This window comes from Anser anser (genome assembly GCF_964211835.1).
Source record: "Anser anser genome assembly, chromosome: 5".
Lineage (NCBI taxonomy): Eukaryota > Metazoa > Chordata > Aves > Anseriformes > Anatidae > Anser > Anser anser.
In genome coordinates, this window is record NC_139725.1 from 21,031,554 (window position 1) to 21,057,270 (window position 25,717).

At 53.1% G+C, this 25,717-nt stretch overlaps 1 protein-coding gene across 2 annotated transcripts in view; it reads left to right on the forward strand.

Annotated features, from left to right (window-relative positions):
* HRAS (HRas proto-oncogene, GTPase) overlaps positions 1 to 25,717 on the forward strand; it is a 39,624-nt gene that overhangs the window by 9,287 nt on the left and 4,620 nt on the right. For both annotated transcript variants that reach the window (XM_083840061.1, XM_083840060.1), the window contains exons 2-3: positions 18,975 to 19,128; positions 23,765 to 23,943. In XM_083840061.1, the coding sequence (XP_083696187.1) occupies positions 19,018 to 19,128; positions 23,765 to 23,943 (290 nt within the window). In that variant the 5' untranslated portion in view covers positions 18,975 to 19,017. The remainder of the gene's footprint in view (positions 1 to 18,974; positions 19,129 to 23,764; positions 23,944 to 25,717) is intronic.

Genomic DNA, 25,717 nt, shown 5'->3' on the forward strand with positions numbered 1-25,717 from the left:
GAGTCCTTTGGTGTGCCTGCAGATAGAAAATTAAGACTAGCTCTTGCTTCTGGAGATGGATGAAAGGGCTGAGACTGCGCCCGTGCTCCTGAGACCCGTCCTGCCTGCTCGGTATGAGGGGCAGCGTGATCGAGGAGTCGCTCTCTGGGAAAACACAAGCAGCAGGTCCCCGCCTGCTGAGCCTGCAGCACAGCAAGCTCCCCGTTGGCAGAGAGCAGACGTGGAGACAGGATTTCAGAAAGCCAGCCCGGTGGTTCTGCAATATCTGACACAAGCCAGCGCTTTAAAAATACACAGTGCTGCTGCTGCTGTCGGGAAACCCTCCAGGCCCTGGTCTTCTGTGCAGTAGCTCCAGGTGGAAGCCAGTTGGTTCATTTTATGCTCTGCAGGAATGAATTATTACTGGTTTTGGTGATAAATGGTGGCACTGCGGGTCAGATCTGCACAGTTTAACGCCTGTGGAAGTCACTGTATGCTCTAGTCCCTGGCTAGGGGACTTCTGAAGGCACAGGACAGCTGACTGGGAATTGCAGTTACCGGTACATGGGTGCAGCTTCTCTCCCTGCAATCTCTACATTTTAAAGAGAAAACAAGGCAATTGCAGGACACTTTTAAGACAACAACGGAAATCCAGCAGGATTTTTGGAGGAGAGATGTCCAATTCTAAATAAAGAAGCCCAGAGTTGATTCTGTAGGCCAGTTTGTGGTCCTCAAAACCAGCGTTGTCCGAAGTGTGAACTCTTGGTGAGGAGAGGGAAAGCTGAGTGCGTAACAGGGGGTTGGGGTTTTTCAGAGCATGCTAGTAAATGCATGGTTTTTGGCAGGACTTGGCGATTGCATTGCAACAGGGTTACAAGGTCTTGCTCAAAAACTGCTGAAGTCAGCTGAAAAGCTCTGTTAGCTTCAGTAAATATCTCCAGGGGAGGGGGAGTCAACAAAAAAAAAAAAAAAATCAAAATAGTCAAAGTGCTCCTGCTGTGAGCTGCGGCTGGCAGCGGATGCGTGGAGCAGGACAAGCAGCGGGAGCAGGTACCTGTTGGGATGAGGATGCACAGAGATAATGGTTGAAATCTGAGGTGGGAGCCTGCAGACCCCATCATAGGTGTACACTGGGGTGGATGCAGAAGAAGAAGCTCTGCCACCCATAAGTCATCCTTTCAGGGAGCTAATTTGAACTTCTTTTTCTCTTTTGAACCCTTCAGTTCAGTTCCACTGTAGGTAAACGTCGTGCAGGCTCTTCCGTGCTTTTTTACCCTGTTTGATTTGAGGGCTTTTTGTAGCAACTTATTCCTCATTTATCCTACTGTCAGGGAAGTTATTCTGCCTGCAGTCCGTCTTTGAGCTTAATTTTCTTATTTTCTGTAGCACTAGGGCTGATGGCTTCACAAATCTTACAATAACTCTTCAATCTCTCCCTGGCCAGTCTAGCAGCGTGACAGCTCCATTTAATGTGTGCTCTCTGCTTTGGCTTTCTGCCCCCAGACTCATTATTTAGCATTTGTCTGCATCAAACCCCGGCGTTGCCAGCCCCAAAGGATCATATATCAGCAGTCATGAAAAAGAGAATCCTCGAGACTGCTCTGAAAATCCCAAATCCGTCCGTGGCGCACGCAGATGGCACGGGTCTTTTCTCCTTCCCTGTCCCCTGTGTCTGTCCCCGAGCCCCTCCGTGTGCTCATCCTTCTCTGCCTGCCCCGGTGCCTCTTTTGGGGCGTAAAGTGAAAGCCGCAGCCTCGCCGGGCTCTGCAGTTCTCACGGCACCGAGCGTTTGGCTCCTGGGACGCTTCCCCTTCTTCTTCTGCTGGCACAGAGGCGGGTTGAGACCTGCAGCTCTGCCTCCTCGTCGGCAGCCCAGCAGCCCCCGAAACGCCTTGGATCCGCTTGGAATATCGTTCCAGGGAAAAACGCTGCGGAGTTGTCTCTGCGGTAGATACTCGAGAGTATCGGTCTCTCTCCTGCCGTTTGAAGTGTGGTGTTACCTCCAGGCCTCGGAGGCTGGGAGTGCTTTCATGTTGGGTGCAGTCCCTCTCTGAAAAGCTTCCGAGCTCGGTGCAGGATGAGAAACATCAGGGTGCAATTTGCGTGCTCAGACGTTGACATCTAACATCGCGGCTGCTTACCCTCGGCCCCCGTGGATGCGCAACGGAGGAAACGAGTGCTTTCATCTCGTCCTAATGCAGATGTCTGAAAGCAGGCAGACAGATTGCGCCTGTCTCTTCCCATCGATCGCAGGGAGGCTCCAGCTGATGGGTTCTGTTGTAGGTGAGATGAATCCCACCTTGACTGGCGGTGTTTTGCCAGGAAGAGTAGCACAGAGAGCAAGGCAGCGTTGAATATAGCCTGTCCTTAGCTGCGTGCTGTCTTACCTGGTAAACCCATACTGCTTCTTTGCTTGAGAAGCTGTTTCGTTGCAGTTCCTTGCTGGCTGAGAGCTGGAAGGGTGCAGATACCTCCCAGCAGCTCCCTCCCGTGAAGCAGAGGCTTGAGACCATCAAATCCTAAATCTGGAGCTGGGGTTAACAGATGAGCCCTGTGGTGCCCCCAGGTTACGAGGGCTGCAAACGTGGGTGCTCTGGGGTTTGGTGGGTAAAACCCACGCCTCCTAACGCTGGAGCGCTGCTATGTAAATGGAGCTGGGCTCTGTAGGGTTGTTTCCCACTGGTGCTCAGCCTTGGCGGTTGCTGTGGAAAGCAGAGTGGTCTTCAGGGAGCAGGGCGGAGGTGGCGAGAGCCATTCGCGAAAGAACTGAAAACCGAAGCTGAGCCAACAGGTAGGAATAAAGCCTGGTAGCCTGGGGAGGATTTTCTTCGCTGGCTGAGTTTCCCCTTTGATTGGGAGCGCTTGTTCCGTCATGCCTTCTCCTGGAGAAGAATTAGCCCGGTGGCAGAAACGTGGTGCACCAGGTGTTTCGGGAACGAGGAGGCTGTCTGCAGCAGGAGCCTGCAGAGCTCAGCCTGTGAGTCCCTGCGCTGGCGGCCAGCACTGAGCCTGCCCTGCCCCAGAAGGGGAGGGAGCCGTGCCACATTTCTTGCCCTGTCTCATGCCTGCGTAGTTAGCATCAAATCCTATGAACCACCAAAAAAACATGGCTTTGTACCCCACCTTGCTGCTTGCTGAAACATTAATTCCTGCGAGTTCAGATAGCTGTAAAGCAGCGTTCGGTTCTGGACAGCCTCAGGAAACCTACGGCGTGCATTCCAGCTGCTTCAGACCTTTTAACTGTGGTTCTCAGCCACTGCTCCTGATGTAGGCGAGGAGCCCTGGGTGGTTTTTGAAGGGTCTACGAAAGCCGTGCAGTAAAAACAAGGACTGCTGTCAGGGAGCTAAAGTGTGTTGTTCTGGAGGCTGCACAGGAATGTGTTTTTTTTTTAGGATTGATAAAGGCAGAAGACCATTGCTGTACAGTAAACGTACCCTGTGCAGTAGAAGACCAAATGTCACAACCGTAATGTGCCCACGAAGAGACCTGGAAATGTCAAAGGGACCGCCAGTGTCTTTGCAGTCACGGAGAATATGTTAGGGGAAAAATTTCAGGCTGACCCCAGGTTGGAAGCGCACATTGCGTGCTGCAGAGAAAGGCAAAGATACCTTATTGTTTGCTACGTGGTGCCTTGTCCTCCCTTTGCAATGCGCCTGACCTCTCCCTGCTCTCTTAACCAGCTACCTGTGTCCAGGACAAGCTTTTCTGCTTTACATCCCACGATGTAAAGGGATGGGGCTGCATGAGGTCTTCTCAAGGGGATGGATGTGGCTCTGCAGCCGAGATGGAGAGCGTATGGAAAACCTTCAGGAGCCTCTAATTCCCGAAGGGAGGTGCCCCAGAGCCTCATAGTGAAGCCCCACAGCATGCATTTTGCTCCAGTGCTTTCATTGCCGTCCTTCCCCCTTCCTCTGAACTTCGGCACGATAAATAGTGGCCGTGTTTGAAGAGTCTCCCAACGTCTGGCACAGCACCAGGCACTTGCTGCTCCGTACGCGCCTCCCGGTGTTTGCTGTGCCATCTGCCTGCTGTTTGCAGGTCCCGCAGGTCAGCGGGTGCGTTGCTGGTGGACCTGCCCCGTTTCCCAGCTCTTCTTCGGTAGCTGCTTCTGTTGTTTCTTCCACAGGGCAAAAACCAAGTCAGCAAGGGCCCAAAGAGATGTTAACACAGGATTGTTAGCGCTGTGGATTTGCTTTGCTCTCCCACCTCAACAGGCAGGTGTACTGGTGCTGGAAAGCTGGCGGCACAAAGCAGGAGCCATCAGTTTTTCTAAATTTTCTGTAACCACGTGACCTTCCTAACTAATTTCTCTAGCCTAATTCCCAAACGACATGTATATGTAACTAAATCCAGCAGGGCTCAGAAGGCTGCATCAAGCCTTAGGCGTGGGAAATAATGGAATATGTGTAAAGCTGCACATCGTGTCCCAGGCAGAGCTAACCTGGTTGCACGAGGAATTTCCTTACGAGTTTAAAACCTTTCGGGTGGGAACCAGGCTCCCATCACGGAGAAGCCATCTTCCCTCCTGTGCTCCTTCCGACGGCTCCTTCGGTTTCTGATTCAGCTCTGCAAATACCGCCTGGTGCCTTCAAACTGCCTGAGAAGGAGGCTGGTATTATTTCCCCTGTGAAGGCTGGAGGGAGGGAGAGAAAATTAAAGCAACTTGTCTTAGCCTGAGTCAGCATCATGGAGTGACGAGTGTGTCTCTCTGGAGCCTAGTGAAAGGTCTCTGCCTTATCTGGCTTGATACTTCACCGGTTGCACAACTCTCACATCCCCTAGATGCAAATATTTTCCCGGGGATGGCCCCAGTTGCCCAAGCAGGGCGTTTGTTCAGATTCTCATGCTTTGCAATTACTATAAGCTTCTCGTGAGAGAAAGGAGGGGGAGTGGTGCAAGGTGGTTTTCTTTTTTTTTTTTTTTTTCTCCCTATTGTTGTTCCTCATCAGCTGGGTGCTTTGAAACAGCGCATTGTGGTTTTGCCTTCAGAGGCAACGTGGCGCTGCGAACGCGGCTTCAGAGAGCTGCTGGCAGCTTTTGGCTGCGGGCGAGAGGTGCAGGCAGGTCGTGGCGCTGGGGTGCCGTGGTGCTGAGCTCAGCACCGCACCCAGCTGGTGCCCAGCAGGTCATCCAGCACGCAGGAGCAGCAACGTGAATGCAGCAGGATGTCATCCAGGGGAACAGAACCTGGCGCTTTGCAAGTAAATATCCACGGTGGGTGTATGGCACGCTTCGTTTTAGGTGCAGCAGCAGAGCTTTGGGTGGACCTCGTGCAGCCGGTGATTCACAGTGTTTTGGAGTGTGCTGAGCACTCCTTGGGCTTGCATTTCTGTGCTCTTCAAGAGCATCAATTCCTCTGGTGCTGTAGAATTTAAAAAAACAAACAACTTGCTAAAAGTGGCATGAAGCAGTTGTCCTCTAAAGCCCAGCTGGAGCACTGACTGCGTTTCACAATGGTCTCAGTGTCTTCTGCAGACCTTGCAGCCATGTGGGAGCCTTTCAAAAAAGGCCAACTGCGTGAATTTTTTGTCTGAACAGAATTTTGGACTGTTAAGTCAGATTCTTGTTTGGGTTAACGTAGTTTATCTCGAGTTTGATCAGAAGTAAGTGGAAATAATGACAAATTAAGCCTGTGGAATGGCAGCCACTGCTGGGAACAGCTCCTTTGCAGCAAATCTCCATTCCTCTGCCCAGTGTTAAACACTGGAGAAAGAAACACTAACTTCTGCTTACATTTCTAAGTGTGATGCTGAAGATAAACAGAGTAGGACTGGTGGTGACAGGCCAGCAGAACTTCAGCAGCCCCTTCATCCTCCTGCAGGCTGTAAATAGGTGTTTATGGCTTGTGTGACGTGCTCGCTCCCTGTCCTGGGGCAGCAACAGCCCAGGTCCAGACACCAAACCCTGGTTCGGGATGCAGGTCCTACCTGAGGCAGGGCAGGAGGGGTGTGTGCGGGTAAAAGCCGGACATCATTGCGTGATGGTACAAAAGATGCGTGGTTGGTAGGGGTTTCCGAATCCAAATTCTGGATCCTAATCCAGTCCAAATCCTGGACTGCAGGAGTTCATTTAGGAGTTCATTTACCCCAAGTTTTCGAGGATGGATTTTGAGGATAAGTTGACAGGCTCCAGCTTTCAAAGCTCGCTGCTTTTTCCCTGCTGTTCAAGTATGAATTTTCCTCTTCCATTAATATATTCCCTCTGCAGAACAGTGCAGCGTCTATTTTTGCTCGAGTAGTGTTTCAAGTTAAAGTTAGCTTGTTTGACATGCAAGCTGGTGGTTTTCTGTGGGCTTTTTCTGTTTAAAAAAGCTTTTAGCAAACATTGAATTTTTATTTTTTTAATGCTTCAGTTGAAGTTCCTGTGTGGGAACAATGAGAGCTATGTAGGAACCATACCCGCTCCACCATGCTGTGGCCTTGGAGGTTCATTGTAGGGACAGACACAGTCCTCAGGGAGTTGCTTTCTGAAAATAAGAGCGGGTTTAAGGGGGAAATGAGGAAGCAGTTTATTTCCAGTTAGGTGTGAACGATGTCCAGGAATGACAAAGTGCTGTGCATGCCTTAAGAGCCCTGAGGAACAATGCTGGTGAAGTCTGCTGCTGCCAGATGAAGCAGGGAGCCTTCATTGGTATGTCATCACTTCCCAAAACCTTGCTGGTGACTTGTGTCTCCTCCAGGCTCCTGCAAAAGCAAATAATCACATTTGAGATCTTACAGCCAGTCCCACATTTCAGTGTGTTTCGAAGAGGCCTGATGATACTGGCAAGGCCATAAAAAAAAAAAAAAATCACAGTTCAATCTTAATCTCTGCATTTATCCTTATTTTCCAAGGAAGGATCATTTTGTCTTCTTACCAAGCATTTAAGGAGAAATGGACGGTTTGGTTGTTCTCCGTTCACTTTAAAACAAAACAAAAACCAAACCACCAACAATGTTAAACCAGAAGAGAGCCCCCAAGCCCTCAGCAAAGCTCTGAAAGATCTGGTTGTTCACAGGTAAAGACGTTGTGACTGCTCTTAGTGGCTGTTGGCTTAGAGGGATCTCTTTCATATCTTACGGGTAGTTTCTGAGCCCGACTTGAGGCTCACAAGATGGGTTGTGTTGTGACAGGAGCTAGGAAACTTGCGTCACCTCACGAGACAAGGTGGTGTTTTTAGGAGAACCAGTTCACATCACCTGCCCGTTTTCTCGCTTTCTTGTTCTAGCTCCTACAGAGCAACCCGAGCTCGTGACATGTGTTGTTACTCGGACATTTGTTGCCCTCACAGCCTCCAACAAGTCAGCAGAGGTACCACAGACAAGTTTTGCAGGCAGGAGTGAGGATAAGTGGAGAGGCCTCAGGCCACACGTAGCACCAGGCCGTTACCGATCAAACAGCAGCTTCGGAGCTGTTGCAATTCATGTTTAGAGTAGCAGGCTGACAAAAATGAAATAAAATCACCGTCTTTGGTGCTTGGGAGGGCAGATACTGAACACGTTGGAAGGAAAGGTCAGGGCCTGTTTGCTGGTTGATGGAGGCTGATGGAGAAGGGCGATAGCATGAGTTGCTCCCAGCACTTGGTTGTTTGCAGAGCGATGCTGGCCATATAACTGTTCCTTATCCCCACTTTAATAGCATGTATCAAGTAAGTTTTACTCACAATGATGAGTTTGCGTTGCTATGTGGTAGGGAATTGAAGGGAGATGCTTAGATTTTTCCCAGTTGGCTGAAGGGAAGGTCATTTTATTTAAGTTTTTATATTTTAAACCAAAGCCCCAGTGTTGTGAGTCAGCCGGGTCTTGGCTGCAGCAGTTCTGTCTGTGGTCCCCAGGCATTCTCCAACGTGCCTGCACCTCCCCAAGATGGACAAACCCCGAGACCACGATGGGACACCTGCAGGCCTAGTTCTGTCGCTCGCCTCGCAGGAGCTCCTTCATGGAGGCTCTGCACATCCTCGGGAGCCAGTGCTAAGGAAAAGGAGGGGACACGAAGGTAGGATTTGGGATAATTAGGAGACCTCTGCACTTGTTTTGACTCTACCATGCTTCACTTGGCTGAATTGGTCCATCATGTTTCTGCTTGTTTTTTTTTTGATTGCTGACTTTCAGAGCTGCTCTGCAGTCTTTCTCTGTGCCTCCTGACTGAGTGAACGTGTATTTTTAATCCTTCATTTCCCAGAAAATGTCACTCTGCCTTGTTCCTGTCTCAAGATGCTGAGAGGGTTAAATGCTCCATATGTGCTAAGGTTGAAAATTAAGATAACATGAAGCCTTAAGCCAATGTTGACTGGCTTGGCTTTAATGGCTTCATTGATGATACTTTCTACCCTTCCCTTAAACCGATCCTCCAAGGTCAGGTATCAGATTTGACACTCAGGAGTTTGTTTGTGACTCTTAGCTTGGGCTGGCCTCTCCCTTCTTCTGGAAAATTAAAAATCTCACACCTTTTCCATACTAGACACACACAGTGGCTCAGGGCTGTCAGGTGAAGGTAAGTTTTGAAGTTCTGAATTTGCCTTTTGTGGTCCTTCTTTTCTGAGGCCAAACAGAACTGTTTCCATGAGCCTTACCAAGTCCAAGAATAAATCCAATGAACGCTGCTGCGTTTCCTTTTGGAATGTGTCTGCAGTGTGTGCATCCTCAGCGTTGTAGAGCTGAGCTTGTGCAGCAGGATCAGAAACTGAGGGTACTGGGAGACAGCCAGACACCTGAGGAGAAACTGGGGAGCCATATGTACAAGCTTGGTGAAAAGACACAGTTTTATAGCTTGGGGATCTTATTGCTGCAAGATGTTAGGGAAGTCATTGGCTTCAAAAGATGAAGGTTGACTGAAGGGCAGCGACACCCAGAGTTAATAAATAAATAAATAAATAAATTTGGAAGTGGAAACTTAGGTGTAGGAACCCTCTTTCTTGTTTGGAGAACACCCAGCATGATGAGACCCTGCTCTGGGTCTCATAATTGGGGTTGGTCTCCACTGGAAGGAGGAAAAGACAATTTTGGGGCTACTTGAGAATCCTTTATGACATCTTCCATGCCCAGGCATTGCTTATACTGTCCTAAGGAACTGAGCTGGGAGCCAGGCTGAATGCTGCTTTTTTACTCTGTTTATCCTGGGAAGTGTAGTACAGTTCAAAGTTCAAAAGTCCCTCTCTTTTTTCTTTTAATTCTTTTTTTTAAACAATGTGATTGCCTATACTGGTAATAACAATACAGGGGAAGAAAGTGTGCCTATTTTCGTGCACGTGAAATCTGACAGTGCCAGTTCAGACCAGTGCTTTAGCCCTTTGGCTTCGTACTTATTTTTTGCTAATACAAATAACATCAGGCTTGTGCCGAACGTTTTATCCTCAGCGTTAATTTCACCAAACAACTTACCTTTCCTCTTTCTCTTTGTTTAGCAGCTTTTCCTCGCCTAGCCCCCTCTTGCTCCCGTCCAGCTGCGTGCTCTTGACTCCGTCCCTCGGTGTGATGCACATCAATGTTTCTTGCTGCTGCGTGGCCAGGGGAGTTTGCCCTGCAAGGTTGATCTATGATGGAGGCACATTGCCATGCCTGAGGAAAAAAAAAAAAGGACATTTCAGTTAGATGAGTATCCGTGGGCTCGTGTTGCTCGGTTTTGCTCTCCCCAAGCTGTGACTTCTCCGGCTCGCACTGCAGACGTTTGGGCTGTACTTTGCACGGTCTCTTCCTTGGTGTACCTGCAGCAGAAAGCAGATGCTGAAGAATAAGGTGAAATGCTGTTTCTGTGTTCTGTAAGCACCAGCTGTGTTTAATCGCCAGGTACCTGCTGGAATGGCACCAGCTGCACCGCCATCCCACGGGCAGGTGCTGGTCCCTGGTTGACTTTTTCTCTCTGGAGACTTGCACATTTTCTTCTTTCTGCCCCCAGTTCAGAGCCTGCATCCAAACTCCCTTATTTTTGTCCGTTTTCTTCAAAAATGGACAGCTCACCTTTGCGTCCTGTTACTTCGTAAGCAACCTGACTGTTTTGCCCAGCGAGTTGTCATTCTGGAAGCTCAGGTTGTCTTTCAGACTGGGAAATCTGGCTGGTGTGACTGGAGGGAACGCTTACCAGTGCTTTTGTGCTGATCCAGTGCTCATCAGAGCCCCGTGTTGCCTTTTTCTTCCTGAATAGTTGCTCTGCGTGGAGACAGCACATTGGTCGAGTCTGAGAGGTAGGGCAGGGTCCCTGGGGTGTGAGGGCCACGTCAAGTGCAGTGGGATGGCCGGATCCAGACCTCCTCCTTGCCTCCACCACGGACATCCTTGTGGCAAGGGACCAGTTATGCAGCACCAGGTTTCAAAAGGGGGAAAATATTCTCGGGGATCTCAAAAAGACCTTGGTGCCTAACCTTTAGGCCTTATCAGGGGAACCTCAGCTGTTCTGCTGCTCTCAGAGGCTTTATTTACTTGTTAATCAGCTTGTCAAGCTTCAGTTAACTTCTGCATTGAGGTGGAGCCACATCTCTTGCAGGTCTGGTGCCTTGCTTTTCTGTGGTTTCTTTTCAACCTTAATGTGCCTTTGGAAGCTGGCTGTGAGCCTGCCCAAATCCTGCACGTCGTCGTTGCTGCAGGCTCCTGAGGAAATTCTGGAAGGAAACCACCCCCCCCAGCTTCTGCTGATGGTGCAGTTCTGCCCGCAGATGCTGGAGGTGATGGAGCTGGCATCGTGATCCTGTCCCCTGCACGCTCAGCCATGGCCGCGGACGGGAAGCACGGTCTTGTGGCAAAAACTCGAACTTGAGGGAGCAGAAATCCCCAGCTTTACCATAAGTTTCCTGTGTGACCGTGACCGAGTCACTTAATTGCGGCGGGTTCCTCATTGCAGAGGGGAGTTATGTGCTTGATCTGCTGGGCTCTGAGTTCTCAGGGTGGGATGGGTGCAGTTGCACGACAGGCAGGATGGAGTCCCTGTGCCGTGTCTGTTCGTCTGTCGCTCCACAGCCAAGAGGGAGAATCCTCTCTTTCCAGTATCAGGACGTCTAAGTCTTATTTGCAGCAGATCTGTGCCGTGACAGTGATTCATTTAAATAACCCACCCCCAGCAACAGTGCTTTGATTTTTGTTTTTTAAAATCCAGGCTGCTGCAGAGGGAGGGAATGTGAGCATCACAGAAAATAAATCCTCTTGTAGCTGATTTGCCGGGAGCAGCAAAGTGAGGCTTGGGTAATCCAGGACCCAAACTTAACAAACAACGGCTCCTGATCCAAACTTGGCTCTCGTGCCTTTAGACCTCTCTCTTTCTGTGACCGTTGCTCGATACTGCCTGCACGACGCGCTGCTGGTGTCTGCCTGGCATCACACCTGGCCACGTCTGATTCATTCACCTCGGTTGTTCGAGGGCTGGGTTTGGAGGCGCATGAGATCTTCCGCAGACCTCTCTGCCGTCCGTGCTCAGCACCCACCTCGCTGCTGGTCCCTGGCAGTCATCCTCCTGAGCTGCATCTTGCTGGCGTGGTGTCGGTGGCGTGCCTCTGTTCCTCCTGCGAGGAGAAGTGCTTGCTCTGGCCGAGGTGTGTCTGTGCACATCCTCACCTTGCTTTTCTTCTGCAACGCGGCTGAGTGAGGTCAGCTCCTTCTCTTCCCTCTCTGGGCCCCCCTTTCCCAGCCGCCCGTCAGGGAGAGCGTTATTGTTGCAGAGAGATTCCCCCTGGGCGGATCGCAGGGTGAGAAAGGGATTTGTTTAGCTGCCCTGCTCAGCCTGTAAATCAGCGGCGTGCCCCGGACTATCTGCTGCGTAACGCCTGATGCATATTCATGCCTGCGAGCAGCGCAGCACGGCCGGGATAGCTTTGTGTCACCGTGCTCATAACGTGCCCTGGGGGAGCGGGGGCAGAAAGGGGTCTGTCTCAGCAGCAGGTGCCTGCTTGCTTCCCTTTATCTCCTTCCCCAGCCACCCACTTCTCGTTGGCTCCCCAAGATGCACCGGCACTTGCTTTTCTGCAAAAAAAAAAAAAAAAGTGCATTTTTTTATGCCTGCAAAAGCTCTGCAAGGGCTAAATGAACGCAGAGGGATGATCATTATATTTGATCACGTAAATGAAATGGCTCACTAATAAAGGAGACACTCTGGAAATATCTGATTTTGGCTCTGTGGGGTCACTCAAGCTGTTCCTTTGAGCTCTGGCTTTGAACGAAGTGTGAGTAGCTTTTTATCAATGTCCCGTTGGGGAGGGCAAGGCAAGGAAACTCACTCTCCGTCCTTCCTCGGGCCCTCCCTGTGCTCCCTCACCCGCCACCGCCTGCAGAGATGAGGCCATCGCAAACGTGCTGCTCTGCCCCGTGTTTTGAAACATGGTGGGGGGAAAAAGGCTGTGCCACGTTTCCCTGGAAAAGGTAACACTTCGGAGAATGTGATTAGCAGCCTGGGATACCCTGTGTGAGAGGGTGGGTGGGAATGGACCCTGCTTTTCCCCTTCTAGGACAAGATCTAGGGGCTGGCTGGGGAAGCTGGTGGAGATGAGTTAGGCTCTAACACGGGGGCTGCTTTGTCCCCCTGCGGGGAGCAGACCCGTGGAGCTCCTTGCTATAGGATAGTGTGGGTGGCAGGAGCTTACGTGGGTTCAGGGGAGGCTGGATGAGTCCTTGGGAAAGAGATCTGTTGAGGGTTGCTAAACACAAGCTGTGCCAGGCCCAGGAAATCCCCTGGGCTGAAAATAGCCGGACGCTGGGCGAGGAGCAGGGGGAAGCAGCGCGGCGAGGCTGGTCTTTGGCCACGCCAACGCGGGGATGCTGGAGCCTTGCTTTTGCTCCAGGATGAACCTGCCTGGAGCCCAGCCAGGAGCTGCCACCCCGTACCGGTGTGCTGCCGGATCTGAGTGCCACTTTGGGGTTGTGAGGGTCCGGGGTTCCTGCTGTTCCGAGATCTTTCCGTCTGATTTCCTGGTGCTGACCAACAGGCTCCATTCCTTTCCGTCCGCTCCCCAAACCCGGCTCCCTGTCTGGATCTTCCTGCGGCAATAGCTCCAGCAAGACGGGGCATGTGCTGCTCGCACCGGTTTGTTCCCAGGGACCAAAGCTTACTGATACTCTTCCAATAGCGTTTTGCTCCCAAAAGTGACCTTTTTAAAGGCTCTTTTCCACAAAATGTTAAAAATGAAAGAATGAAAAGCATTATCAAGACGATTCTCAGAACTTCCCAGTTGCAAATACCTTGTTTCCTCGTCCGTTTATTTACTTATGTTATTCATATAAGTTAGGCTTTAAAGCAAGCAGGAAGCCCAACAGCCAGACCCTATTTCCATTGCAAATTTTTTCTAAATGAAAATGGCTTAGATGTGTTTCCTGAAACCAGCTTTTTGGTTTTTCCCCGTCAGCAGTTGCTTTGGAGGAATGGGGAAGGGTGGGGAAGGAGAGGAGAACGGAAATCGTGTAGGGAGAATGCAGTTCTTGAGGACGGGGCACTTTTTTCCCTGATACACGGCGTTGGTTGCTCCCTGTCGACTCTCAAAAAAAAAAAAAAGAAAGCGTGTCCCAGCTGCAAAATGCTGCCTGCGACCCCTGCAGAGTGTGTTAAATACGGAGCTGGGCTTGTCAGTGCTGCTAGTTGCTGCCCCAGCCTGTTTCGGCGTCGGCTGCTCTCTTCTCTCCTGTTATCCCGCCTCGTCTGTGCGTCGGGGCATCCGTGTCCCTGCCTGTCACTGCCGCCTCCCCACGCTGGTGACACAGTTGTGATTTCATGAGGATAATTGGAGAGCGGTTTGGGCTTTCCCTCTCGCTTTGCTCTGCCTCTCCAACCATCTCTGCGCAGGGAAGCTCCGCTCCGTGGGGGAGCCGTCAGCTCTGACAGCCAGACACAACGACCCAGCAGGCAACCAACGGCTTTCCCATCCAAAACCTGCGCGTGGAGCTTCTCGGCTCCCGCTAAGGCCCTGGATGGGAAGTTGCCTCAATTTAGTTTCCGCCGTTGCTGCTGGCGATGGCTTCAGGCTGGTCCCTTGGCTTCTCTGCCTGGCTTTGCCGGCCCGCGGGCCGAGAGGAGGATGGTGTGCGTGACCAGCCCCGCCTGTCCAACCCCCCGTGATCAACCCCAAGGCATTACAACTTGGTGCCAAGTCAAGAGGTGGCTCAGAGGCCAGGTTTTTAACGGGTCCAGTTGTTACCTGTAATGTGGGCCGTGTTTTTAACTTCCCCGGGTACCTGTCCCTCTCTCCATAAGCGCCTGCCTCTGGAGCACCTGCCTGGCCCCACGAGGCTGGGCCGTGGGCCGGAGGGGAAGGCAGAGGAGCCCATTTCCTCAGACCTCTCTGTGGAGCAGCACGTGGAGGAGCGACGTGCAGAGCAGCATGTTTTATCTCGGTAAATAATCTATGGTTCGCTTGGAAGTGTGCTTCTCCTGCAGCCACCCCAGTGGGACGGGCTGGCTGCTCTCAGGGAGAAGCGGTGGGGGTGGGAGGTGAAGATCCCACCATGAACTGCAAGCACGTTACAGCACCTCGCAGAGCTTCTGGAGATGTGGGCGAGAGCAGCCCAAGCACACTCAGTTTGATCTTGGGGCCATTTTGTGCTGCTAGAAGTTCCCCTTCACCAGTGAGTGCAAGTGTAATGAGACATTGAGGAAGTTGTCTGTGCTCACACTCAGGCCAAGAGTAGAAATGTTGGTGTTGCTGATGGCAGGCGCTGCACTGACTGTTCCTTGGGGTCAGGCTGTAGTGGTGTGCTGTGGTTTATAAGCTCCTGAGATAAGGGGCCTGCTGGTCTTTATACTGACTATAATCGTTTGGATGGCCTGTATCGTCTAGTTCAGAGAGAAAGCTCTTGGATAGCTGGTTTGTTATTTGCGTTACCAATTTATGGAGATTGTTTACTGGTTTCTGGTATTTTAATAAAACCACTCGGCGTTGCTGTGACTACCAGGTGTTTTTCTTACAGAGTAAGCTGGCGAGAAAGAACGTCATTAAACTTATGAGCGGGTGAGCAAGAGCAGCGTGGTCAGACCAGCTTAGTGCTGGCGGCAGGTAACTGTACTGCGTTTATTGAACTACCAGACAAGGTGCAACATGAACAGAGAGAAACCAGAGATCAGCAAGCTGTCGGCAGTGCTGGTGGGGATGGTGCCATCCTGCTTTCCTCTGTCCTCCCATCTCTTCTGGCCCGTGCGATGAGGACCAGATGCTTGAGCGCCACCTCCTGCCACCCGTCTGTCTTCCAGGAGAGCACTGAGGGCTGCAGGCCCTGTGCTGCCTGGTGGCACGATGGCAAGGGAAAAAGAGCAGGGATTTAATTTCCTGGTGTGAGAATTTCCAACAGAGGGTAGTCTCTGGCAGAGGTGATCTGTTGCCAGAGGTGCTCTAACTAAAACTGTGTCCAGAGCCAAGACTCGTCCGTGCCTGTTGAAGACCTCATGCAAAGCCATGGCTTGCACCTTGGTGCTGGGGCTTACGAATGTGCTGCAGAGACAATCCCTCTCTTTCAGGCTTGCCTCTGACTTGAACCTGCCTGCAGCTTTCTGCTCTTCTCCCTCCAAGGTTTCCTGCATCCCCTTGAATGTCTGCCTGTGCTTTGAGCCTCCTACGTGATGTCATTCCTTATCCCTTTTCTCCTCTGGAGCAATATTTTTGTGCTCAGTCTCTTGGGACAGGCTGCCTGTTCCTTCAGGTCTTAAAGAGCTTGCAGAGGATGGAAGAAGTCATTCTGTTCCTCTGTTCCTCTTAGACTGCCTTTTTTTTTTTTCTAATGCAAGACATTTATTACGTCCAAGCTGCTTCTCCAAAGCAGGGCCACCATTTGCAACTTTCCTTACACCTCTGGCACCCCTCTCTCTTTTTGTCCCGCAGGCTGCATCGTCTGAGTTTGCAGATACGAAGCCAGCAGCCAAGCACATTGTGTTAGATTTGCAGCTCACTTCTTTGTTAATGTAAAAAAAAGCAGCAAGTAAATGAAAATGAAGCATCGGATGGGCTGTGATTCATACCACAGCAGCAGCTTGCCAGCCTCCTTTCCCTAACCTCTTTCAGGCTGGGCAGGCCACCGAGAACGTCAGCATTTTGACCCTCAAGTGAAAACGCAAGGTGGCATTTCGTGCTCCTGGAGGGGTTCGTTCAGGCCCTTTGGAGGCTGTGTTTTGGGACACTGGTGGCACTGTTGTGCCTGAGCAGGTGGAGGAGTGCAGGCAGCAAGGTTTGCCTTGTCAACGTGTCAAGTCATCAGACAGGATTCCCGAATTGCAGGCGTGGTGGGCTGCTGGTGACAGGCTGGGATGAGCCTTGTTTTGATGGAGGACTTGAGACTGTTCCGCCTGCTAGGAAGCTTTGCCAGAGGGAGCTAAATTCAAACACTGCGGCGTTGGTGCTCGAAAGGTTCCTCAGTTCTCGGGGACGGGGTGCTCAGGCTGAGACCTATTCAAAGACATTTGCAGAGGTGGAGCTGTTTTCGGGTGCATTAAAACATGCTCCCGGTCGACAGGTAGAGTGTAAACGTTCAGCAGTGAACAGCGTTTGTGAAACTTCCATCATGGAAATGTGAAATCCACGAGGGAGGACTCGGGGGCTAGCGGGCTGGGAGCAGCTGCTGCTGCCAGGCGGAAGCGCTCGGCTGGGCTTTCCTAGACAGCTTGAATGGGAGCCAGGAGCCCTCTCTCTCTGGGAGAAAATCCACGAGGTCAGGAAATGCAGCAGCAGCTCCAGCTCCACGCTAGGGCCGTTGGTTTGGCACTAAGATCCCAGCCCTCTTCCCAGGTGGTGCGCTCCTGAACGGCTCCCGTCCTTGGCGTCTTGCTCAGCTCTTTGTCCCGCTGCCCTGGGCGGCTTGCTGGGGATCCAGCTCTCGGGAAGGATGCTGGGTGCTGCGGAGGTGATAAATTTTGTTTGGTGGGGAAAACACCAGGCAGCGACCCAGCTCAGCCTTTCAGACCGCTGTTCCCGCGTGGCGTAGGACTGGGAAGCTGTGCTTTTGTGTTTTCTTTTTGGTCAGCTCTGTCTGGGCTCCGCACTAGCTGCTGAGAAACTCAAACTCTTGTTTTTCCTCCGTTGGAAATTCTCACACCAGGAAAGGTTTTCACAACAATCGTCAGGCTGTACACCTCCATCCAGCAAATCCCCGTGCTGGAGCGCGGTAACCCGGCGTGTCTGTTACCCTCTCCCCGGCAGAAGCCCCCGCGCTTCTCTTCCCTGCCTCCCCCTTTTGGGAAAGCCACAAACGCCAGAGGTCCTGCTTTGCATCACGGTTGTGCTTGCTCTTTTGCAGCCGTTTCCTTGCTTTTCCCCGCGATGCCGGGTGCTGAGAAGGACACGCTCTTTGTTTGTCTTCCTGCTGCTGAGCCAGCAGCTAAGAAAAGGGCTCCGGCGAGAGGCGGCTGGCTCTGACTGCTCCCAGCCCGGGCGGGTGATCGAGCTGTCTGAGTGGTTTAAGGTTGCAGTCAGGTGGGGACTGAAGTCAGAAAGTTCTGGCCTACTTTAGATGAGATCTCTGCTGCGTTAGCAAATCCAGCAGATGCGGACAGGGGCTGGGTGCAGGGTGGCCGCTGCTGGTACGCCGGCTACCAGCCTCCTCACCAAAAAACCCTCCCTCGTCTTCGCAGGGGAGGTGGCAGCTTCTGCCGGTATCAGCACGTTGCGAGATAGCAAACGCCGGGCTACCAGAGCTTGGAGACGAGTGTTTGGCCTCGCTCTGGGCGCTTTTGCAGTGCTCCATATGCCATGCCCCATCCCGGTTGTTCGCCTTGCCCGCAGAATGTCTGGAGGCGGCCAGGAATGGTGATTCTGGCTTAATGCTCTTCTACGGGTGGTCTTCAAATCTGTCTCGTGGGTTGTGAGCTGCTGGGATTCCTGCTCCTCACAGCCTTGCCGAAAGCTGGGGGTTTCCAAAAGCAAAAGGTCATTGTTCATTGTTTCTTTTGCAATCCGGGATGCATCCCTTTGTAACTGGGGGTGATCGCAGCACCGGGCTTTTGGGGAACACCTGGAGTACTGCCCGGGCAGCGTCCCGCTCTCCACCTGGGCGCTAAGCTGGCTTGCAGAGCTTGCAAAGCACACCAGGAGGCACGAGCAGCCCTTGCCCTTGGGAGAAGCGGGCTGGCGGTGTGCGAGCAATGCCTGCGGGATGGCAAACGACCGGAGGGGCCGCGCGTGCAGTGGTGCCTGGCCCTGGGGTGGCTCTCAGCAGGCAGGGCTCGCAGCCCAGCGAGATTGCTATTTAAACCTTCGGGGTTTCGTAATCGTCCTGCCAGAAGCGCCGAGCTGAGGTTCCTCTTTCTCAGTAGGAGGGGAGCAGAAATTTAAGGGAGGGGGGGAATTTTCCCCCGCCGAAGGGTAATGGCAAGTCCACATCGCTGCCCGAGTTCGGCTCGCTCCTACCGGCTGTAACGAGCCTTCCCAATTAGTGCTTTCCCTGGTAGCATCCTTCTCCCCTGTGGTCTCTGCCAGCCTTCTGTATTCCCTTATTCCATCTTCTATATTCCCTTACCTAGCGCCGCTCACAAGTTCGCATGCGGACTGTCAGGCTGAAGGATTGCAGAGCATCAAGGGTTAGGCGTTGGGCATGTTTTTGTGTTCGCTTTGATTGATTCCTTTCCCCGTTTTAAAGTAGCCTTCATTACTCGGGGAGGGTATTAGGTTAAAGAGCTCTGGATGCTGCAGTTCCTTGCTGTAACTGTAGACCAAGCCTTGTGTTTTAGGTGAGGTCATCTCATGTCTGGGACCCCAGAGAATCGGATCATAAAAGGCAGCGGATCCCGGAGGCACGGCACGGCGTGACATAACGAAACAAATGTCGTGTTTTTTCTGGCCAGATTTCCAGGGTGGTTGGAGTGCCGGATGGGGAGAACGAAAAAAGTCCTTGACCCTTGGTTCATCCCACGTTTTCCCCATTTCTGGCCGTGTTTAGCAGGGTGGTATGTCTGCGAGCTTGGGAGGAGAGGCCAGGGCAGTGCTGGAGAATACCGTGCAGCGAGAATTGCATGGCTATTGCAAATCCCCGTGAAAAGCACACGCATCCCCAGCCTCTCTGCCTTTCCCAGCCTCTGATCTGTGCCCCCTGCTCTCCTGACGTGGTGGCCGTGTTTCTTCTTGCAGGTCGGGGTGCTCCTGGAGGTCCTGAGCTGGGGTCGGCTGGAAGATGACCGAGTACAAGCTGGTGGTGGTGGGAGCTGGTGGCGTGGGGAAGAGCGCGCTGACGATACAGCTCATCCAGAACCATTTCGTCGATGAGTATGACCCCACGATAGAGGTAAGCGGCGCCGCCTGCGTGTTTTCCTAGTGCTCTTTGCCACTTCGCCGCAAACCCCGTGATTGGCTTGGACTCGAGTCTGAACTCGAGCAGGGACGGTCCTCTGCTTTGCAAAGCCCTTCTCAGCTGCTGCCTGTGCGTTTGGAGGTCCCGGCGACCGACGTGTGCCTCCCGAGGAGGGACAGCAGTGTCTGCTGGAGAGAGGCAGCGAGGGATGCAGCAGGAGCAGGCAGAGCCAGGAGAGGCGGCACAAAACTCCTCCTTGCTGCCGCCGCCGCCTAGGGAGGGGTTAAAGGTTTGGGACCGATGAGCCATTTTGTGCCCGTGCTTCCATTTCTCTTTCCGTGAAATCAAAGTGAAGATACTGACTTCCCATGCAGGACGTTCTGAGATTTTTCCGGTGAAATGGCTTTTGTCAGAGCTCGTCCTGCTGTTTGGGTGAGGCAGGCGAAGCAGCGTGGGGTCAGGAGCCCAAGCAGAGCTGAAGACTGATGATATTTTTTTTAAGAGATCCCCACATCTCTGCAGAGCAGGGAGCTCAGTGATTTTCTTCGGGCTGCCTAATACATGGTTATAGATCTGCTCTGCAGTAGGAAAAATGACACTGCGGTTCTTTTCTGCAGCTTGCAGGCTCCGTGAAACAGCCCAGGGAGAGACAAAACAGGGTGCTCCTCTGTCTTGAGCGCTGAGCTCTGGGCTTTTGTCCTCCTTCAGAGCCCAGCGAGTTCATCCCCCAGTGGGAGGCGGAGAGCTGGGGTGTGCTGCAAGGCCCATTGCTGCTCGTTCTCCGTTACGGGGAGCAAACGATGAACGTCCAAAAGATGAATGTACTTGTCTGGAGTCAGCGGGGATCTGTCTGTCGAGCCTGGTCTGTCACGCTCAGTACCCCACCTGAGGGGCAGCCAAGTACCTGTGCAGGAGAGGTTCAGTACTCAAAATCCACTTTTCTGCATTTCAAGTGTAAACAACAATTTATTTATTTTTTAACCTTTTAAAACCAGCCCCTCCTCCAGCTGTTTTCACTGCATCCCTGCTGCTTGCAAGATGCTGATTACCCGCCGTATGATTTACACCTTGGTCTGGGGGAGGTTTGGGCAGGACTGTGCTCGTGGTGCCGCTGCTGGCAGGAGGAGCAGGTCCACCCTGGGAATGCAAATCACAGCTCGGTCACGCCTCTCAGACAATAACCTCCCTGTCTGCAGTCCTGGAGGATTCTCCACCAGATGTGTCTAAATACAGCTGTGGTTACCGCAGTTATTATTATTATTATCATAGAGCCTAAAAGGTCCCAGCTGAGGTCAGAAAGCTATTCTGGTAGGTGTTGTATGTGCAGTCCCCACCCTGAAGAGCTCACAACTTAAACAAACAAGAGAGACAGCGCTCGGTATAAAGGCAGGAACAGTCTTATCCTACAGATGGGAAGGAGAAAGAGCACTTAATAACACGTGCTATTACATCATTTGGCCAAGGTCACCTAGAAGGTCCGTAGCAGAGCCTGGAATTTAATTTAGGGCTCCAGAGTCTCAGTGCTGCACCTTGCATACAGACCCCGTTGCCTTCTTCCCCACCTCCAACTTCTACGCAGGCAAGAGAGCTGTTTTATTTTCCTGTCTGTGACTACTGCAGGTGATTTTGGGTTTTGGTGCTCCCTCCTCCCTCCTGCCGTGGATTTACGGTGCTGGCCTCCAAGGGCCGGACCCCTCCGCAGGAGGGTGGGACGTGGCCAGCCCTGCCTTCCTGTGCGGTTGTCTGTACAGCGAGAAGTGCCCTGCAGCCCCCCAGCCGTCTTATTCAACCCATGGCGGCTCCTGTTACTCACGCTTTGTTTTATGGGGATTCGGGACGCACAGGGTTAGCTACCTGCTGCTGATCTGAAGGTGCCCAACAAACCATCCCGCCGTGACTAAGCTGCTTTGGATTGCGCCCAGGAGCTGACTCTGCCCGTTCAGCTGGCTAACGAGCAGCACGGCAGCACTGAAACGGGCAGCTTGAGAGAAGAAGAGTACATGTGCGTGCAGCCAAGTGTGGGTTGCTTAAATAAACCCCTTGAAGGGTCGCTGTGAGCAGGGGTGTGTGCTTGGTGCCCTGGCCGGGGAACCAGGCGAGGGGCAGAGACCCCGGCTGCGTGCCTGCATCCCCAGCGCGCTCAGCTCCACCTCAGCTCGCTGAGGCCCCGGGGACTTAGCTCGCAGGGAGCAGGAGGGCTGGGAAGAGGAGAAGCAGCAGGCAGGGCTGCTCGTCTCTCAGGAACCAGGGGCACTGATGAAACGGCTGCTCAGCCCCGGGTCTGCAGCTGGCAGCATCCCACAGCGCGCGAGCGGGGATGGAGCAAAAAGCCAGACTGTGTTGAGAAACCCTTCTGTTTGCCTTGCAGCTTTTAGCAGTCAGCACTCCCTTAGCCTCAGGTTGTAACCTGACCGTAGCGTTTAACACACACGGGGTGCTGGGCACCCAGCTTGGTGGGGTCCTTCTGCTGCGCTGCAGCCATGGGGACAGCGGGGTCGGCACCGGCGATGTCCCGGCTGTGTCCCTGCTCCTGCGGGCGGCCCCAAGCATCCTCTCCCAAGTGCCTGCAATTCCTGGCTCGTGCGTGAACGCCGCCGGAGAGCCGGGATCACTTATGTTGGTCCTTCCAGCTGCTGGAGGAGAATCTGTCTGGGATCCCAGCTCAGAGCCCAGAGCTGCTGCTTGCTGTCCAGGGGGGACGGCAGGGTTTGTTTCTGTCACCCGGCACTTCTTGTTCCAGCTGGGCAGTCCGGCCCCTGTCAGTTGTGCAAGAAGATGGGGTAAGACATCAGGGGCCGCGCTGAGGCTGAGGATGGGGAGCTGCGGGCTGTCAGCATCCACGCTGCACAGAGGGGCTGCGCCGTGCGGGACGGGGTGCCGTATGGGACGGGGTGCCGTGTGGGACGGGGTGCCGTGTGGGACGGGGTGCCGTGTGGGACGGGGTGCCGTATGGGACGGGGTGCCGTGTGGGACGGGGTGCCGTGTGGGACGGGGTGCTGTGCGGGATGGGGTGCCGTGCGGGATGTTGCTCGCTGTTAATGTGGTGCACTGAGGGACTTGTCCTCTGGCTGCAAGCCAGGGCGCTGGGCTGGGAGGGAGCTCTGGAGGACGTGTGTGAGAGCAGACAAACACGCACCGTCTGCCCTCCCCAGTGCCGCCCTGCTCCGAGGAGGCTGTAAATGGGAGCAGAGATGGTGTTTAATTACAGACAGGCTAATGAAAATTGCACTGTGAGCTCCCCGATCCTAGCGCCGCCGCGGTTCCCTGCGCAGGTAGAAGCAAAGGACGGGGATCACAGCCACGGAAAACGTGGTCCCAGCTCAAGGGCTCTGCAGCCCTGCCTCGGCCACCCTCTGCTTTTCAGGAGGAGCCGCCGCGAAGGCCGCGGGCCCGATGCCGTGGCTCTGTCTGCGAGGTGAAGCAAGGCCTCCTTAGGCCCCGTAGCTGCTGCTGGTGTAGCGGACAGAAGGGTGGAGTCCGTGCTGGCCTCGTTCCCTTTCCGCACCGTTGCCGGTCCCGCCGGTGACCTTTGCTGTGTCTGCTCTTTGTCTGCAGGCCTATTTTTCAGGGGCAGAGCTCATCTGATAACATTGTTGTGGTCGCTGGAAGAGCAGCAGACGTTTGAATTAGTTTTAAGCCGAAACCGTAGCCGCCGCAAGCGGCTGCAGAAGGCAGAGCTCTGTAATCGCGCTGTCACAGCCCCCCCACCTGCGTGTTTTTCATGCTTTTTGGCCTCCTTCTGTGGCCGAGAGTCGAGACAATGTGCTGGGTGCGGGGCAGGGCTGTCAGAGACACCCCCGGGCTGCCCCAGCAGGGTCCTCGGGATAGGGAGGTGTGGTAGGAGGGAGCAGTGCTTCCGAGGAGCCCGTGTTGAAAATCAGACCTTTGGAGGAAGACCCTGGGAGAACGCTCTTGGTGATTTCCAGGGCTTCTCCCACGTGCGATAAGTTGTAATCGTCTCCTCCACAGGGAAAACGCACAGCTTCAAAGGGCCTGGGTGCTCCGTACCTTCCCCAGAGCCCCCCTGGGCAGGGGCTGGTTGTGGGAAACACCCTCCTCGCGGCCTCATTTATTTATTTTTTCACGTTTGCACGACAGCACCAGGTTCGCCATCGCTTTGCAGCCTCACTGGTGGCGATTGCCTCTGGTGCCTGATCCGTGTCAGGGATGCTGGGTGCCCAGCTGGGTTAAACACCTCCCAGCCCCGAATATCCCAGCTGCTGGAAGGAAAGCCTGGCGGCCAGGAGCCTCCGCTTGTGCGTGTCCCCTTTCAGCAGCAATGTATGGGACTCACCACCTGGAATGGAGGTGGCAGGGATTAGCCAGGCCTAAGTAAAGTTAGGAAAATAATCAATGCCAGTGTGGCAGTGACAAAGCTGCCCCTTGTCTGCCAGAGACAGGGCTGGGAGGAGCAGGCCAGGGGCTGTGTTCTCCGTGCTTCGGCCAGAGGAGGGGGAACCTGCTCAGCTGCTCCCTTTATTCATGTGTTATTCCCTTTTTTTCCCCCTTCTCCCTTTCCCTCCCTCGAGTCCGTTTTTAACGGCAGCTAAACCAGGCCGAGGGGTGGCAGGGGCCAACCTCCTGTTGCGTGCTCTCCCATAACGCTGACTCTCTCTCCGTCCCCTGGCAGGATTCCTACAGAAAGCAAGTGGTCATCGATGGAGAGACCTGTTTGCTAGACATCTTGGACACAGCGGGGCAAGAGGAGTACAGCGCCATGCGAGACCAGTACATGAGGACGGGGGAGGGATTCCTCTGCGTCTTCGCCATTAACAACACCAAGTCCTTCGAGGATATCCACCAGTACAGGTGAGCGCCGCGGGGAGGCCCCGTCCCGGCACCGTCCTGCCCTCCCTTTCGCGTCAGGCCCCGCGGCGGAGGCGCTGGCTGCCAGCACAGGCAATTAGCTCGAGTGGCCGTTCCCCAGGGAACAGAGGGAGCAGACGGCTAATGTCAGTGCCTCCAATAAAACCCATCCGAAGGGATTGCTCGTGGCCTTTGGGGACTCGCTAATGCAATGTTTAAGTGTTTATGGTAACTAAAGGGAGAGCTGATCCTTCACGACCCCCTCCCTCCCCCTCCCTAATTAATGGAATTGCTTTGTTAGTGGAATCGATCTCAGCAACTTCTGCTGTGCGGGGAGCTGGGAGAGGAGCTGGAGGAGGAGCTTAGGCCTTTTTGAGGACTTGTCTGGGACAGGAGGTGTTTGCGGAGGATGCAAGAGATGGCTCGCCAGCCAGCAAGGGGCTTTTGAGAGCAGGGTAGGAAGTGACTCATGCCAGTTTCCTCCTCTCCTGCCCGTGCCCAGCTCCCTGCCACCGGGGCTGGCCCGGCACAGCCCTGCCCGCTGCCAGGAGCAGCCCAGACGGTTTTACGGGGAAAACCAAAAGAGTCACGTCTCTGGAAACCCCGAGTGGTGATCCTGATGAGCCATCCAGGAGCGGGGAGGCAGCAGACAGACCCTGGGGGCCAGGGGCTGTATTCAGCGGGTCGCCCTCCACACAGAAGGGGGTCCTAGCGGGATCGGGCGTTGGGGTGCCCCCGGGCAGCTGCTGAGCAGCAGTTGTGCTGCGAACGTGGCTCCCAGCTAACCCTGTAGCTCCCAGGGCAGGCACAGCCCTTCCTCGCTCTGTGGTCGGAGCCGGTGAGATGGCTCCAGCTAACAGGCGTGTTCACGGCAGTAACTCTATATGTGGCAGGCTAATTTGGCTCGGTTTAGCTGAACCGTAGGACAAAGGATGGGATTTTCCTAAAGCACCTGAGGGATTCGGTAGCGTTCATCCCACTGCCTTGTGCTGGTGCCTATGAATCACTCACAGGATGGCTTGGTTTCAAGCCCGGGTTTTAATCATGATGTAAATCACTGGCTTTAATCTCGTTTCGCATGTGCTCTTTGCATTTGCACTTTTAAAATAATTTTCCCCAGAGAAATGCTCGTTCTCCCTGGTTAAGACCCATTAGGAGGTATCTCTTTTCAGCTAAGTGTAGCCTGTGCACTAGATTTAGTGCTCGGGTCTGCTGATCAGGATGTTACATCGAGCATTTAAGTGGCTTTATGGCATATCTGACATATATTCAGGCTTCATTTCTGTGTTCTACTATATTAAAAAAAGATGATTGATTTTTTAATTTTTTTTTTGGCGTGTGGTGCATGTCCAGCTACTTTTGGATGGGGATTTTGAATTCAAATAAGATGCAGAAACCAGCATTTAAAAAAAATGCTTTTATTACTTTAAATAAAACCACGTTAATTGTCCTGGATGCGTGAGCAAAAAAAAAAAAAAAAGCTGTTTTGCATCCCAAGTTAAATGATTTATTAAACAAAGGAAGTTATTATCTGTCATGAGGGAATTGAGTGGATTGTTTGTGGTCATAATGGCCTTTAGGATTTTAGAAGTAGTAGATCTCGTCCTCGCCCACCTAGTTTTAAATCAGGGGTTGGAATGGAGAAGCAAGCATTACTGCATTTTTGGTTCCCAGTTGGTTCCTCAACTTTGAGTGAACTGAACTAAGCTGAAACGAAGCAAATCCTGTCTGTGCATCTGCGGAAAAGCCTACAGCTGCCAAATGCAGGCTCATCGGC